This window comes from Berghia stephanieae, chromosome 10 (genome assembly GCF_034508935.2).
Source record: "Berghia stephanieae isolate SIO BIC M18660-M18661 chromosome 10, UCSD_Bste_1.3, whole genome shotgun sequence".
Lineage (NCBI taxonomy): Eukaryota > Metazoa > Mollusca > Gastropoda > Nudibranchia > Aeolidiidae > Berghia > Berghia stephanieae.
In genome coordinates, this window is record NC_088369.1 from 23684443 (window position 1) to 23698199 (window position 13757).

Here is a 13757-nt window from a genome sequence, read left to right on the forward strand (position 1 = left end):
AAAAAAAAAAAAGGTAGTTGTAAAGTAAAGGCGATGGAAAATGTTAAATTTTAGCTTTTGTCAATTTAAGGCACCATACAGATAGTTATTACATCCAATAATATATCACATCCAATAAAGCTTTAAAATTATCCCAAGTCTCATAATATTAACTATATATAATATATTCAAATCTCTATCACCCGATATAATATCGTGTACAGGCAGTGGGTCACAAATTGACTTCTTTTTTTCTTTGTCCAGAAGTCTCTTCTAGACGTTCCAAGTTACTTTCGCAAAATAAATGACGTTCTGAACTTCCTGTTTTTATCTATTAGATCTATATCTATAATATGCTATCTCAGTCAGCGTGCGTAGGAAGGTCTATGTCAGTCCTTACCTCCTGCTTGTTCTGTGAATTTGTAAAAGGATGCTGGCGTTCCCATTTGCTGGCGATGCGAAGAGTCTCTAGGGTTTTCTCCTGTGATGACTTGCTCTCGTCCAAAAGTGTTGATTCGTAGAATTCCTGAATGTCTGAAAGGTGATTCAACAAGAAGAAAAATGAAATTAGAAAAGAATTGGAATAAGATTTTTAGATTTTCTGTGTTCATCTGTAGACTTCGTAAACCCATGGCGTGACAATGCCCAAAAATGGGCATGATCTATATTAACTTTCCATGTGCTCGAGGTCATTGGTCACATTGCAAAATGTGCTCAAAATGACCCACATAGTGAAAAGTGTTCACAATTTGAGAAATATCCAACGTTACAATTGGTCATTTTGCTCAGCATGACTCATGGGTATGTTTACAACTTTCATAAACAAAGCAGCGTGTATAGATACATTGAGTAATGTCCAATCGTTGTACAGAAACAAATCACGTGATTGATGACTCGGTTGGACGAAAACATGAATATAGATCGCTCCCATTACGTCACAATACAAGACATAACGAATTGCAAAACAAAGTGATCAGTGAGCTGAATTCAAAGTACATATATAAATAGAACGAAGTTGAGGTTACTCGGGTCTTTGTTATTACTTTTGTTTTTTTTTGTTTTTTTTTGTTTTGTTTTTTGGCCATCCATTTTTATGAGTAATTCTCAATAAACTGTATTAACCAGACTATAAACGTTGAAGGTACACATAGTTCTGTGTGTTGACCCGTTATACTTCCGGTTGGCAATGGGGTGGCAATTCTTCTTTGCCAAGCGCACAGCATCAAAATAACCAGTGGGATCATTTTGTTATCTTGAACACTAGATACTAACGACATCGTGCGGACTCGTTTACGTGTATCAAAAGGGTTGATGATTAAAGTGACCCAGTCTGTCGTCGGTTTTCAAAACACGTCAGTGTATGCAACGTGAATCAAATAACACAAACTGTGTTCTCTAATAAAACGGCAGCACTTATAAAAGAACACCCCCCCCCCCCCCCCAATTTAAATCAACTTATCGTTGTCCAGAAAGATGACCGACTTTCTGTCTGCTCTTTGTATATTCAGCGATTTCATGGCAAGTTTTGAGTGAACATCGCTGATGGGTGAGAATCCCCGAGTGTTACGGATTAAAATAAATGGTTTGCATTTCGCAATGCGTTCCATGCAGTTTATAGACAACTGACAACGACTGGCCGTGCCATTACAACAGATAGCACTTCTCCATGTGATAGCCGAGAATGAGCCGTTACATGGTTGCCAGTTTGACGAAAAAGTAAGACGTGGATAACTCTGAATAATGGATGACGACTGCTCTGCTCGGACCGATATCGACAAAAACGCATTGTTTACATTTTGGCCGCAAAACTTTTACATCCGATGCTGATGTACTCTGGATACGAAAAAAAAACGCCAAAAATAATTTAGTTATTTAAAATTTTGGCAAGAAAACTCGTCTTTCAAATATTGACCGGTTAAAATTACCCTCTTTGAGCAAAAACTCTCAAACCTGGGACTTCATTGTTTGAGAGTTTATGCTAAGATAAGGGTCATTTTAATCGATCGGTATTTGAAGGGCGGGTTTTTTGGCCAAAATCTTTAATACTGGATCGTTCGTTTTTGTTTTGTTTTTTGTTTGTTTGTTTGGTTTTTTTTTTTTTTTTTGGTTTTTTTTTGTATGTGTGGGTTTGTTGTTTTGTTGTTTTTTTTTGTTGTTTGGTTTTTGTTTATTTCTTAGTTGTTTTTTGTTTGTTTGTTCTTTTGTTTATTTCTTAGTTGTTGTTTTTTATTATTATTTTTGGTTTTTTTTTGTTTTTCGGGGGGGGGGGGGGGGGGGGTGTCAGAGTACAGAGTGTGAAGCCGACTATAATCAACTTCTATACCACCTATTTTCGGGAAATGCATGCAGTGCACAACCCATTCCGTGTGCAATGATGGCAGTCGTAGCTGGATGCTGCTGTGAATAAACGGTGAGGATGGGTTGCTACAGGGCTCACCACTTAGATTAGGGGTATGGATAGCCGTGAATAATTCATGCTAACTGCTGCCACAAGAATTACACTTAAATAAAACTCACGCGCTTTAATGGATGTTATGCGTTTAGGTAAATATTCATCAGTTCTGTCCGCCAGATCAAACGCCTTTGTAAAACTCAAAGCCTGACCGTAGCCATCGTTAACTTTTGTCTGACACAAAGACACATATTCTGACGTCATTTTTAGGTTTGTGGACCGCCCAGTGAGTTGCCTTTAGTAATGTTCAAGGAAACAATAGATCTCATTGGTTGAACTGTTGAATACAACTCACGATTCGTTTTCTTTTGTGGCCAAAGACGTGTCTTTTGATGTCATTTCTTGGTCAGTATCAGGCCGTGGCCTTCGTAAAGTTATGGCCTGATACTGACCAAAAAATGACGTCAAAATGCCAGTCTTTTGGCACAAAAGAAAACAAATCGTGAGTTGTATTCAATAGTTCAACCAATGAAATAACTTGTTTCCTCGAGCTCTTCTAACGACAACTCACTAGACACTACACAAACCTAAAAAAGGACGTCAGACTGCCAGTCCTTTTGGATTTCAGTGTCAGGCTATAACATAACGACGGCTACGATCAGGCCATGAATATACGAAGCCCCCGGCCTGACAAGGAACAAAAGATTAAAATACAAGACCAGACGGCCAGAAAAAAATCAAATCGTGAGTTGGGTTCAATAGTCCAACCAGTGGAATCAGTTCGTTGTTTCCTTGAGTACTGCTAACCATAATTCAGTAGGCGCTGTACTTGCGAGCCTAAAGTAGACTTCAGAATACAAGTCCGAGTTAATGAAGGCTTCGGTACGCGGAATACCCAGGTTGGATACGAGTTTTCTGGCCGAAACCTTAAATACGTGTTTTGGTTTTGGTTTGTCTCTTTTTATTATTTTTTTATGGGGGGGGGGGGGGGTTGGTAGTTTGTTTGTTTTTTTTTTTTTTGGTTTTTTTTCAGAGTAAGGCAGTATTCCACAGCCGTCCTATATGCACGTACTTGCAGGTCTGATAACCCAAACGATTATGGGCTCATTGTTGTCATGGAAATACTCTCAAAGTCAAACCAACACAAAACATGGTCCATTACAACAATGTTACCACTATTCCCATGGCCATAATTACGTTGGGTTGTCAGGCCTATCAATAAATACACCTGGTGTGTTGTAACCATGACGTATCTATAGTACTCTCGTCGGCCATGGTTGTAACCCTTCCCGCTACAACCCGTTCGATCATTCTCTTTTGTTTTAAAAGCCCATCGGTTGTTTAATTTGTAGTTTTTTCTAAATTAAAAAAAAACAAACAAAAAAAACCCAATAACAACAAGAAAAAGGCATCGCAAACAGCAAACGCCCGGTCTCTGGGGGATGATTTGGTACGCGTGTCGAATCGATAACAAAAACACAAGGCAGTAGATTTAGTATTGCCTGATAGAACCAAGGCCACTTACACAACATCCATTTTGAGACTGTGCCAAATGGGTGGATGTTACCAACAGGGATGCCAAATGGTTTTTTTTTTGGTTTTTTTTTTTTGGGGGGGGGGGGGGACCCAAAAAAAAAAAAAACAATAAAACTGAAAATGAGCGGAAGCAGCGCATCTCACCTAAAACGAATCTTGTAAAAAAAAACCCAATAAAAACCATGTTAAATTTCCCCTTTCCGTTCCTTGACAAGTGTATGACCACGAGGCCTTTGTTGGATCTAGTCAAATATTATGATGATTTCTGTATCGAGAAGAACAAGGACCTTCAGTTGCCTTTTTTCTTAGAGCCAGGAAAAACTCATAAGTATGCGATGCAAAGACAACAAGGTATACTACAACACTTGAGAATTTGGAATCTATAGATAGAGTGCGCTTGGCTAAGCAACTCACAACATTGCCATCCGGAAATATAACGGACCAACACACAAAACAATAAGTAACCTTGGTCGTTTATAGGCTGGTTAATACAGTTTAGTGAGAATTACTCATTAACGTGGATGCCAAAAACAATAACAAAGACCTGAGTGACGTCATCTTCATTCTATCTATAGGAATCGAATGATCCGTGAAATGATTTCGATAGAATTATATGGATTGAATTTGAATGGTGTTCATGTTTCCAACATTCAAATAACTTCTTTTTCCACGCATTTTGTCCATTGTTTAACATGCGATCAGATTGGTCCAGGGACATTTTAATCGTATCAGTTTTGATCTTAAGTTCAAACTGAAAATTTTCCCTGTTTCACTGAACTTTTTGTTGTTGTTGTTGTTGTAATTAATCAATTCAAATGTCTTTCGTTAGAATAAGTTATTAATGTTAGAGAGTAATATTGGTGTAAGTATGTGTCTGTATGTTCGTGTATGAATGTAAATGAATATGTGTGAGTTTGTGTGTATGTGCATGGGATTATTTTTCATATTATGTTTTCTCAACATTGTCAAAGAATGAATGTTTGAATGACAATTAATATTGTAAAGCCATATGCGCACTTTTGTGGAAGTTGAGCGCTATATAAATAATTTTTACTTACTTACTTATTTTTTTCCCTTCCAGTTTCAATTTTTGGATCATCTGAATCATATAAACTCGTCAAAATAAAATTCAATGTATGAAAATTGATCTTTTTTTTTCTATTCAAAACAAACAATCATCTGATTGATGATCTGATGAAATTGATGAAAACTTATTACTGTGCCGTTATTAATTACGGTAGACCTCAAAACAATGAATACAGCATGAGACCAACATGCCAAAACACTGAAATCTAAAATCAAAATGAGCAGAAATGTGAGTTTTTTTATGTTATGGTCACTTCAAGAAACTCTCCCTGCTATCGCTTTCCTGTCGTACTCTGTAAAAACACACATTTGAACAAGTCGTGTGCATGGAAGGTGCCAGAAAAAGCAAGAAAGAAAAAATACGCACAAGAAAAAAAAAATACCATCCCAAAAAATCCGTCTACCTCGACTGGGGATCGAACTTCAAACCTTCTGATTACCGGTAATCAGAAGGTCTGAGGTTCAATCCCCAGTCGAGGTAGACAGATTTTTAGGATGTTTTTTTTTTCTTGTATTCTTATTTCTTGCTTTGTCTGGCACCTTCCACACACATACACACTTGTTCAGACCTTTATCTTACACATTAATGTGCCTGCTCCCTAGTTTCTTAATTTGATATTTTCAAATACACAAATCTAAAACTTTAGCCAGAAAACTCGTCCTTCAAATATCGCTCAATTAAAATTACCCTCATCTTTATTATTATTTTTTAAAACTCTAAAACATGGGACTTCACTAATTAAATTAAAAAAATTTTTAAAAATAATACTCTCAAACAAACGAAAAATATTGTTGAGTACAGCAGACAGCAACGTTGTTAAACCAAGCCCATGAATGCATTGGAATGCCGAGACATTTAAAATAAAAGTGCATTTCGATCAGGCGGATATTTGGGAAGTCCATGTCATTCTATAGCGGATGACACGTGATTGAAGAAGGAAAACTCTAGCAGTCATCTGTCTTGTCGTTAAAGGATTCTCGTACTCTTCCAAGGTTTGTCATTCCAAACGTTTCCTGTCGAATCGCCACCTTTGGGAACAGGACCGGAATTCGAAAACTGAAGCGGAATTCGAAAACTGAAGCGGAATGCAGTGGGAAGATTGGATGGATGGATGGATGGATGGATGGATGGATGGATGGATGGATGGATGGATGGATGGATGGATGGATGGATGGATGGATAGATAGATAGATAGATAGATAGATAGATAGATAGATAGATAGATAGATAGATAGATAGATAGATAGCTGGATGGATGGATGGATGGATAGAGATAGATAGATAGATAGATAGATAGATAGATAGATAGATAGATAGATAGCTGGATGGATGGCTAGAGATAGATAGATAGATAGATAGATAGATAGATAGATAGATAGATAGATAGATAGATAGATAGATAGATAGATAGATAGATAGATAGATAGATAAATAGATGATGGGAGAGGCAGAGAGGGAAAAGGAGAGGGGGAGGGGAGAGTGAGAGAAAGAGGGAGAGAGGGGGGGAGAGGGAGAGAGGGGGGGGGAGAGGGAGAGAGGAGGGGGAAAGAGGGAGAGAGAGGGGGGGGGAGAGAGGAGGGGAGAGGGAGGAGAGAGAGTGAGTGAGAGAGGGGGGATAGATAATGGGAGGGGAGAGAGAGGGAGAGAGAGAGAGAGAGAGAGAGAGAGAGGGAGAAAGAGAGAGAAGGGGGAAGAGAGAGAGAAGGGGGAAGAGAGAGAGAAGGGGGAAGAGAGAGAGAGATAGAGAGAGAGAGAGAGAGGGGGAGATGGAGAGAGAATGGGAGAGGGAGGAGAGAGATAGAGATAGAGAGAGAGAGATAGAGAGAGAGAGAAAGAGAGAGATGGGGGACGAGAGAGAGATATATAGAGAGGGGGGGGGAGATGGAGAGAGAATGGGAGAGGGAGGAGAGAGATAGAGATAGAGAGAGAGAGAGATAGAGAGAGAGAGATAGATAGAGAGAGAGAAGCAGAGAGCCCTAGTCGTCTATCGGTACAAGGTTTAAACAACACAACGTTGATAATGGCGGGCTAAATCGATGGACGACATCAAATTGGGATTTAAATCATGTTTCACCATTTTCCGCTTGGCTGTGCTTTTTGCCCTGGCCATAGACACGGAATTGAACGTTCCTCTGGCTTCAACCCCCCCCCCCCCCCCCTTTCCCTCTTTTTTCTGTCTTCCCCCCCCCCCCCCCCCACCCCCTCAAACTCCTTACTTTGCCCAATAGTTGAGAGGGGTTTTTTCTTCTTCCGTTCTTGTATAATACGATTAGTGCCTTTTTAACAAGCTAACAGTACCTATGTTTTGTTTTTAAGGGTTTTACGGCGCTTTTGATACTTTTAGGTCATTGTCACGGAAGACGGAATAGTAAAAGAAATCTAGATTTACAATTAAAGCAACCGAGAAAATGTAAGACAAAGGGAGGACTGGTTCAAATAGGGAACATAATATGTAGATTCTAAGAGCAAACCATCAAAGTGCTTACTTAAAACCAAGAGTAATACACACTCAAATGCTTACATAACATAATATGTAGATTCTAAGAGCAAACCATCAATGTGCTTACTTAAAACCAAGAGGAATACACACTCAAATGTTTACATAACATAATACTCAAAGCCAAACAAAATATATTTCATGGTTTATGACAGGTGTGATTTACAAGGAAAATAAAAAGCACCATCTTCCAAAACTAATTACTACACATTTAGACGGTTTCCCTCTCAGCCAAATGAATCCCGGCCAGGACCAGGACAAACAAGGTAATTCCATTCCAAGACAAATGCAGAAAGCAACTCTGAATACATATTATATAGGAGGATAGAAGATACAGCAAGAAAGCTCCTGCCCACTATGGGATGATAAAAGATCCCACCCAGTTTTTGTAACATACAATAGGATTCAATAGTCTGATGTCACGTCCGCCCAGCCACGAGCAGCTTGATTCTAAACAAAGAAAATCGGTACTTTTTATTCTTCATGCTGGCTAGAACTGTTTCACATGTCATGTGATCAGAATGTATAAAAGTCAAAATATGATCAGATTTATAATGTTTTTCTCATCTGGATACACTTTTATGCTCGTCGATAGTTTAGAACCAGTTACTATGCGTCATTACGAGGGGAGTGACGTCACGATTGTTGAAGCCTATTACAGACCTGGCTATGACTATGAAATTTTGGCTTCAATTTCAGAACTTGATGAGCATCTCTAAGTCATCAAAACTTAATGAAAATGAAAGTCGATGCCAGACTACATAATTTTGTGGCTTTTGAAGTTTTTATTTCATCACTGTGAGGGTAAATTGTTGATCTGTAAATGTAATTATATATGGCCGATTCTATTTTCATCTCCTAAATATACGAATTTTTAAATGTTCAGTACTGCAATTCGTAGCTGTTTGACAAGCTAACAATACATTATATCAACAATTAATAAGAATCTCAAGACAGACGGTGCCTAGTTTTCATTTTACTTTTCTATTGAAAATAGAAGGGGGGGGGAGGGGGAGGGGGAGGGGGCGTCAATTCAGCGCGAGTATAAAGGAAGATGATAAAATAAAAGTCAACAGATTTAGGCCAGGCTAACAAGAATCTCAGGGTGAAAACAAACAAAAAAAGTAAGGCAAAGGGAACTATCTAGATAATTCAACAAAGATCAGAGGTAAGACCCGTGGACAACAATATTTCGATGGTCGGCGGAAGTCCCAATTTTCACGATCGGCGGATCAAAACTCTGAAGTCTACATATGAGTTTGCGCCCCGTGTTTCATTTAATTTTTGGCGGATCAGACATCTGGATCCGAGTTAGCTCGTATGTTGACTTCAAGCTCGTATGTTGATTTCAGAGTTTTGATCCGCCAATCGGGACTTCAGAAGTTTGATCCGCACACCATCGATATGTATCTTGTAGCTCCAAGGATATGGAGCAGCCTGGCTCAGCGGTATGGTCTTTGCTTCCTATCCAAAACGAACCGAGTTCGACTACCCGATGCGCAGTGTGTCATGTACGGAGCAAGTCACCTAGCCCTGGTAAACTTTGCGACGCTGCCTGCAACGGACGACTTAGTTATTCAAGTCTTCCCTAAGGGATGAGTGAAGTAAATTTATTTTATTTATTTATAAAACTAAGTGTCCTTGGATCTGCTTGAAAATACCTCAAACCCCCCATATTGATAAAACCTGATACAGGATCTGAACCAAGAGGGATATTATCATTACACATTATGTGCAACCCTTTTGTTGGCCTCTCTCCACTGGTTGCCCATTGAAAAGCGCACATATTACAAAGCAGCATGTCTTGTTTATAAGTGTTTGACTGGTATAGCACCGGCATATCTCACAGATCACGTGGTCATGTGTAAATTTGAAAATTACATTTTAAGATCATGTAATGACCAAACGAAAATTTCGGGAAAAAGATCAAGAACAAAATTTGGTGATAGATCGTTTGCTTGTTTCGGCCCCAAGATTTGGAATGAACTACCACGTGGTCTGAGGGAGTGCAAGTTTTTACCTACTTTTAAAAATAACCTCAAGACACATTTTTACTGTATTTGTTTTTCTTGACTCTATGAATCCTTGATTTGGCTATGAATTATTGTTATTATTTTATTTTTTTTCACTTAAAATTGATATTTATTTTGTAAAGTGCCCAGAGCTTGTGTTTTACACGAGAATGAGCGCTATATAAATGTGTATTATTATTATTATTATTATTATTATTATTATTATTATTATTATTATTATTATTATTATTATTATTATTATTATTATGTGCCTCGGTCTCGTCTTGTCACAAAAGTCAAACAATGTTAAGCGTGATCAGTGGCCGGTGGGTGACGGTAATCGAGGAAAAATTCTGGTCCCAACGTGTGTTCTTGGGAAAGGTACTTTACACACATTACTGCACTCGACATGTGTGAATGAGTGGCTAGCTATAGGTAGTGACGGATATTGCACTCGTGTTGGTACAAAACGGACGCCTAACAGGAACTTGTACTTCAATATGGCCTGCTGGGTAGGTCTACCGGTTCTTTTCTTTATTCTTAGTATTTTATCCGTGCCCGACGTCTTTATCCTGAAGACGGTAGAGGACGGCAGTGCCGGGTCGTCGGAGTCAGTCTCCGGTGTGGGTTAGCCCAAACACGAAACGTTTCAGATTCGAATATCTTCTCAGCCAACAACAACAACAATAGACACATAAATACATTACTTTAAATCTTTATCTGGCGTCCATCTGGTTGTTAATTACTGTATCCATCCATGTTTTCATTGTCGGCTGACGTTATAAGCACCAAAGAAAAATCAAGGCAATGGGGACAAAAGAATTAACGAGCAATTCACTGATGTCCCTATTTTGACAGTACCGAAAAGTCCCATCCAGGCACAAGCAAAGAACCCAACTACTAATGAAGGATACGCTCAAATGTTTACAAAGTACAATATAAAGATCTGAACAAGTGTGTATGAAAGGTGCCAGACAAAGCAAGAGGTTCGATCCCCAGTCGAGCTAGACTGATTTTCTGGGATGGTTTTTTTCTCTTCTCTTGTATATTTCTTTCTTGCTTTGTCTGGCACCTTTATCTTATACCGGTGCCAGTTCCTTAATGTCTATAAAGTACAATAGGAAACAGAGAGATGATATATAATGAGGGGGGGGGGTGTCTACCTCCAAGCGAAGTATCCCCGCCAGGACAGAGAGTAACATGGGAATGGAAAACATAACATGAAGGATAGAAGTGAAAAGACACAGAAAGCGACCTCTTTGCACCTCATAAGAGTAAATTTTAAGTCATTATGTTGTAAACTAAACTTCAGCTTTTATATAGCGCAATATCCACTAAACGTGCTCAAGGCGCTTTAGAAGGTGTCCCTCGTAAACAGTAACACTTGACACTGTTTTTTCTCGGACATGCTTAAGAGAAGATTTTTTTTAAAATGATAATAAAGTAATAAATGTAGTATAGAAAGAAAACAACATTTTTTTAAAACCCGGAAGTGCTTCGAAGCCGACCGTGTAAATTACTAATTTGATTTCTTTATATTAACCCAATTCGTGTTGTTCACGTTGATCGCACAGAGATAGATGTGCCTATCGATAGATATCAACCCAATAAGCCACAAGGGGAGATAATTCGGCTAAATCGAGATTGCGTTGGGGGTCTGTCCATTTCAGTTTCCAGAATAAATCGCCCCCCCCCCCCCACCACCACCACGAACCCCCACTGCTCCAACTCCAACCGTAGGAATGCCAACGGGCTACAAGATATAGTTACAAAACCAAATAAGCGATTTCAACATAGCCAATTTTATAGAGTGAATTAGGCATCTTCATCTGATCATGTAAACCACCCAAATAACATTCACCTCCTTCCGCTTCACCTAATCACCACCACAACCCTGCTCCTCCCCCCCCCCCTCCCCTACACACACACACACACACACACACACACATACACACACACCATTCCTTCCTCCGTTTCAACGCCCCATTCCAAATCCCACTTAAGATACGAATTACGGGTTTAAATTCAACAAATATCGATTCATGCATGCATAATTAACCAAATGAATAAATCAACCAATCAATAACAGACCAATCATTTAATCGATAAAAATCGACGGGCACACATTAGCAGGTCTGATAACCGAATGCAATTATGGGCTTGGGTTGTTTGTTTGTTTGTTTGTTTGTTTTAAAGGGTTTTACAGCACTTACAAAACATTTACGTTATATCAGCGCCAGTAAAAAAGAAGAAAATGGGAAAGTTAAAAGTTATAGAATTACAATTAAAGCACCCAAGAGAAAGTAAGACATAGGGGAACTGGGAACAAATAGGGATCAGATATATGTAGATTCCAAGAGCACACCACCAATGTACTTAGTTTGAGATCACCTATACGTCTCCAACAAAGAGGAATACCCTCAAATGCTTACATTATACATTCAAAATAACAAATATAATAATACATAACAGAGAGATGATTTACAAGGAAAACAAATATCATCTCCCAAAACAATAACTATGCATTCGACTGTTTCCCTCCCAGCCAGGACTCCGGCCAGGGCCAGGACAAAACCAAGTAATCTCATTCCAAGACAAAGACAGAAAGCATGTTGGAAAACAGACACAGGGGATAGAAGACATAGTGTATACCTCCCTGCCCACTGTGGGAGGTCAGGAACCCCAGCCAGTACCTCCCTGCCCACTATGGGAGGTCAGGCTTGGATTAACATTGTTGTAACGGACAATATTTTGCATTGGTTTGACAATTTTTCCATTACAAAATGAAACTATAAAATTTGGATTATCAGACCTGCAAATAGGTACACGTCGATATAATTAGATAATATGTAAAATCGGCCAAATTCAGAGTATTCCCTCAACATTTGGTAAGTTTTGTGTTTAAATGTGTGTTTGTTTGTTTGTCTTTTAGGGCACAGCAATGTTGGGCAGCTTCTCATGTTCTCGCACTACTAAGAGTATATTATGATGGGAGTATCCAGGCGGTGAACTCGTTGCTGCATTTATGAACAGGCGCGAACCCGCCCTTAGCCTCATCAGAGCATACGCTTGATTAGATGCTCTGCGGTTTCAGGTTCTTGTCCACAACGCGTACATTATGTGGGACAGGTGGAAAGTCGCGTACGTGATGGACGGATGGATTGTCCCAACTGATGAAGCGTCGCTGTCGTTAGGCAGGTTCTCAATCTCAGTTTTTGCCGCAACCCAGTGTCTCCCCTTGCAGTACAGAAGCCAGGCAATTTCTCTCCCAGTTTGGAGGAGACTACGTCCACGCCCCCACGAGGGACCGATGTCGTCCAAGTCGACTTTCATCTTGTATGTGCAACCCTGTCCGAAGTCAGGGAACTCAAGTACAAGGGTTACCGGGGCTTATTTCGGCTCGAACCTGGGGCACCGTCCAGTATGCGTCTGAGAGGGGTTTCCCCAGTCCTCCTCTCTATTTTGTTAAGCCAGTGCCAGGAAATCGTCTCCCGCCGGGCATCGAGGATAACGCTGAGCACAATCACCGTCAATCAAGCTTCTGATGTATCTCATTCGCTGAGCGAGGACGAGAGACGCATGTGCACAACCAACATGACGTTCTCTCTCTAATAACTTTTCCGCCGGTGACGTCACAGACTATGGGTGACGTCCAATCAAGGGACACTACTCTTCCGCTAATCTCATTCCCTATAGTAGGTATGATTCCAATTTGAATGGTCCTCGTCACCTCACCGCTACGTATTGATCATTGAAAACTGCAATGAAGTCCCAGGTTTCGAGAGTTTTTGGCAAGATGAGGAGGTCATTTTGATCAATCGAAAATTGAGGGACGAGTTTTCTGACCAAATTTGTTAATACATGTTTGTTTTGTTTTGTTTTTGTTTGTTTGTCTGTTTTCAGACTATGTCAGAACAGCCTACTCAGGGGTCAATTTTCCACGAGATCAAGATTCATGATCATGTTCATAAATAAATAAATAAATAAATAAATTTATAAATAAATAAATAAATAAATAAATAAATAAATAAATATGAACGTTTATATAGTGAATTTCGACGGATAAACCATGTTCTCCGCAAAGTGTTTCATTTCGTCCATATGGAACCACATATCCATTTCATACAGTACCAATTGCCCACTAGGCATCATCTTCGTACTAATACTCTTACAGTAATGATCGTCACCACCCGTAGCAGGTAATCATTCATACCTGAGTAGAGTGGGGTAATGTGTGTAAATATCATTGAAGAG

The 13757-nt window shown here is 39.4% G+C and overlaps 1 protein-coding gene across 3 annotated transcripts in view; it reads right to left on the minus strand.

Annotated features, from left to right (window-relative positions):
- Positions 1–13757, minus strand: part of LOC144980846 (uncharacterized) — a 46043-nt gene that overhangs the window by 21387 nt on the left and 10899 nt on the right. For all 3 annotated transcript variants that reach the window (XM_078928710.1, XM_078928711.1, XM_078928709.1), the window contains exon 3: positions 380–513. In XM_078928710.1, the coding sequence (XP_078784836.1) occupies positions 380–513 (134 nt within the window). The remainder of the gene's footprint in view (positions 1–379; positions 514–13757) is intronic.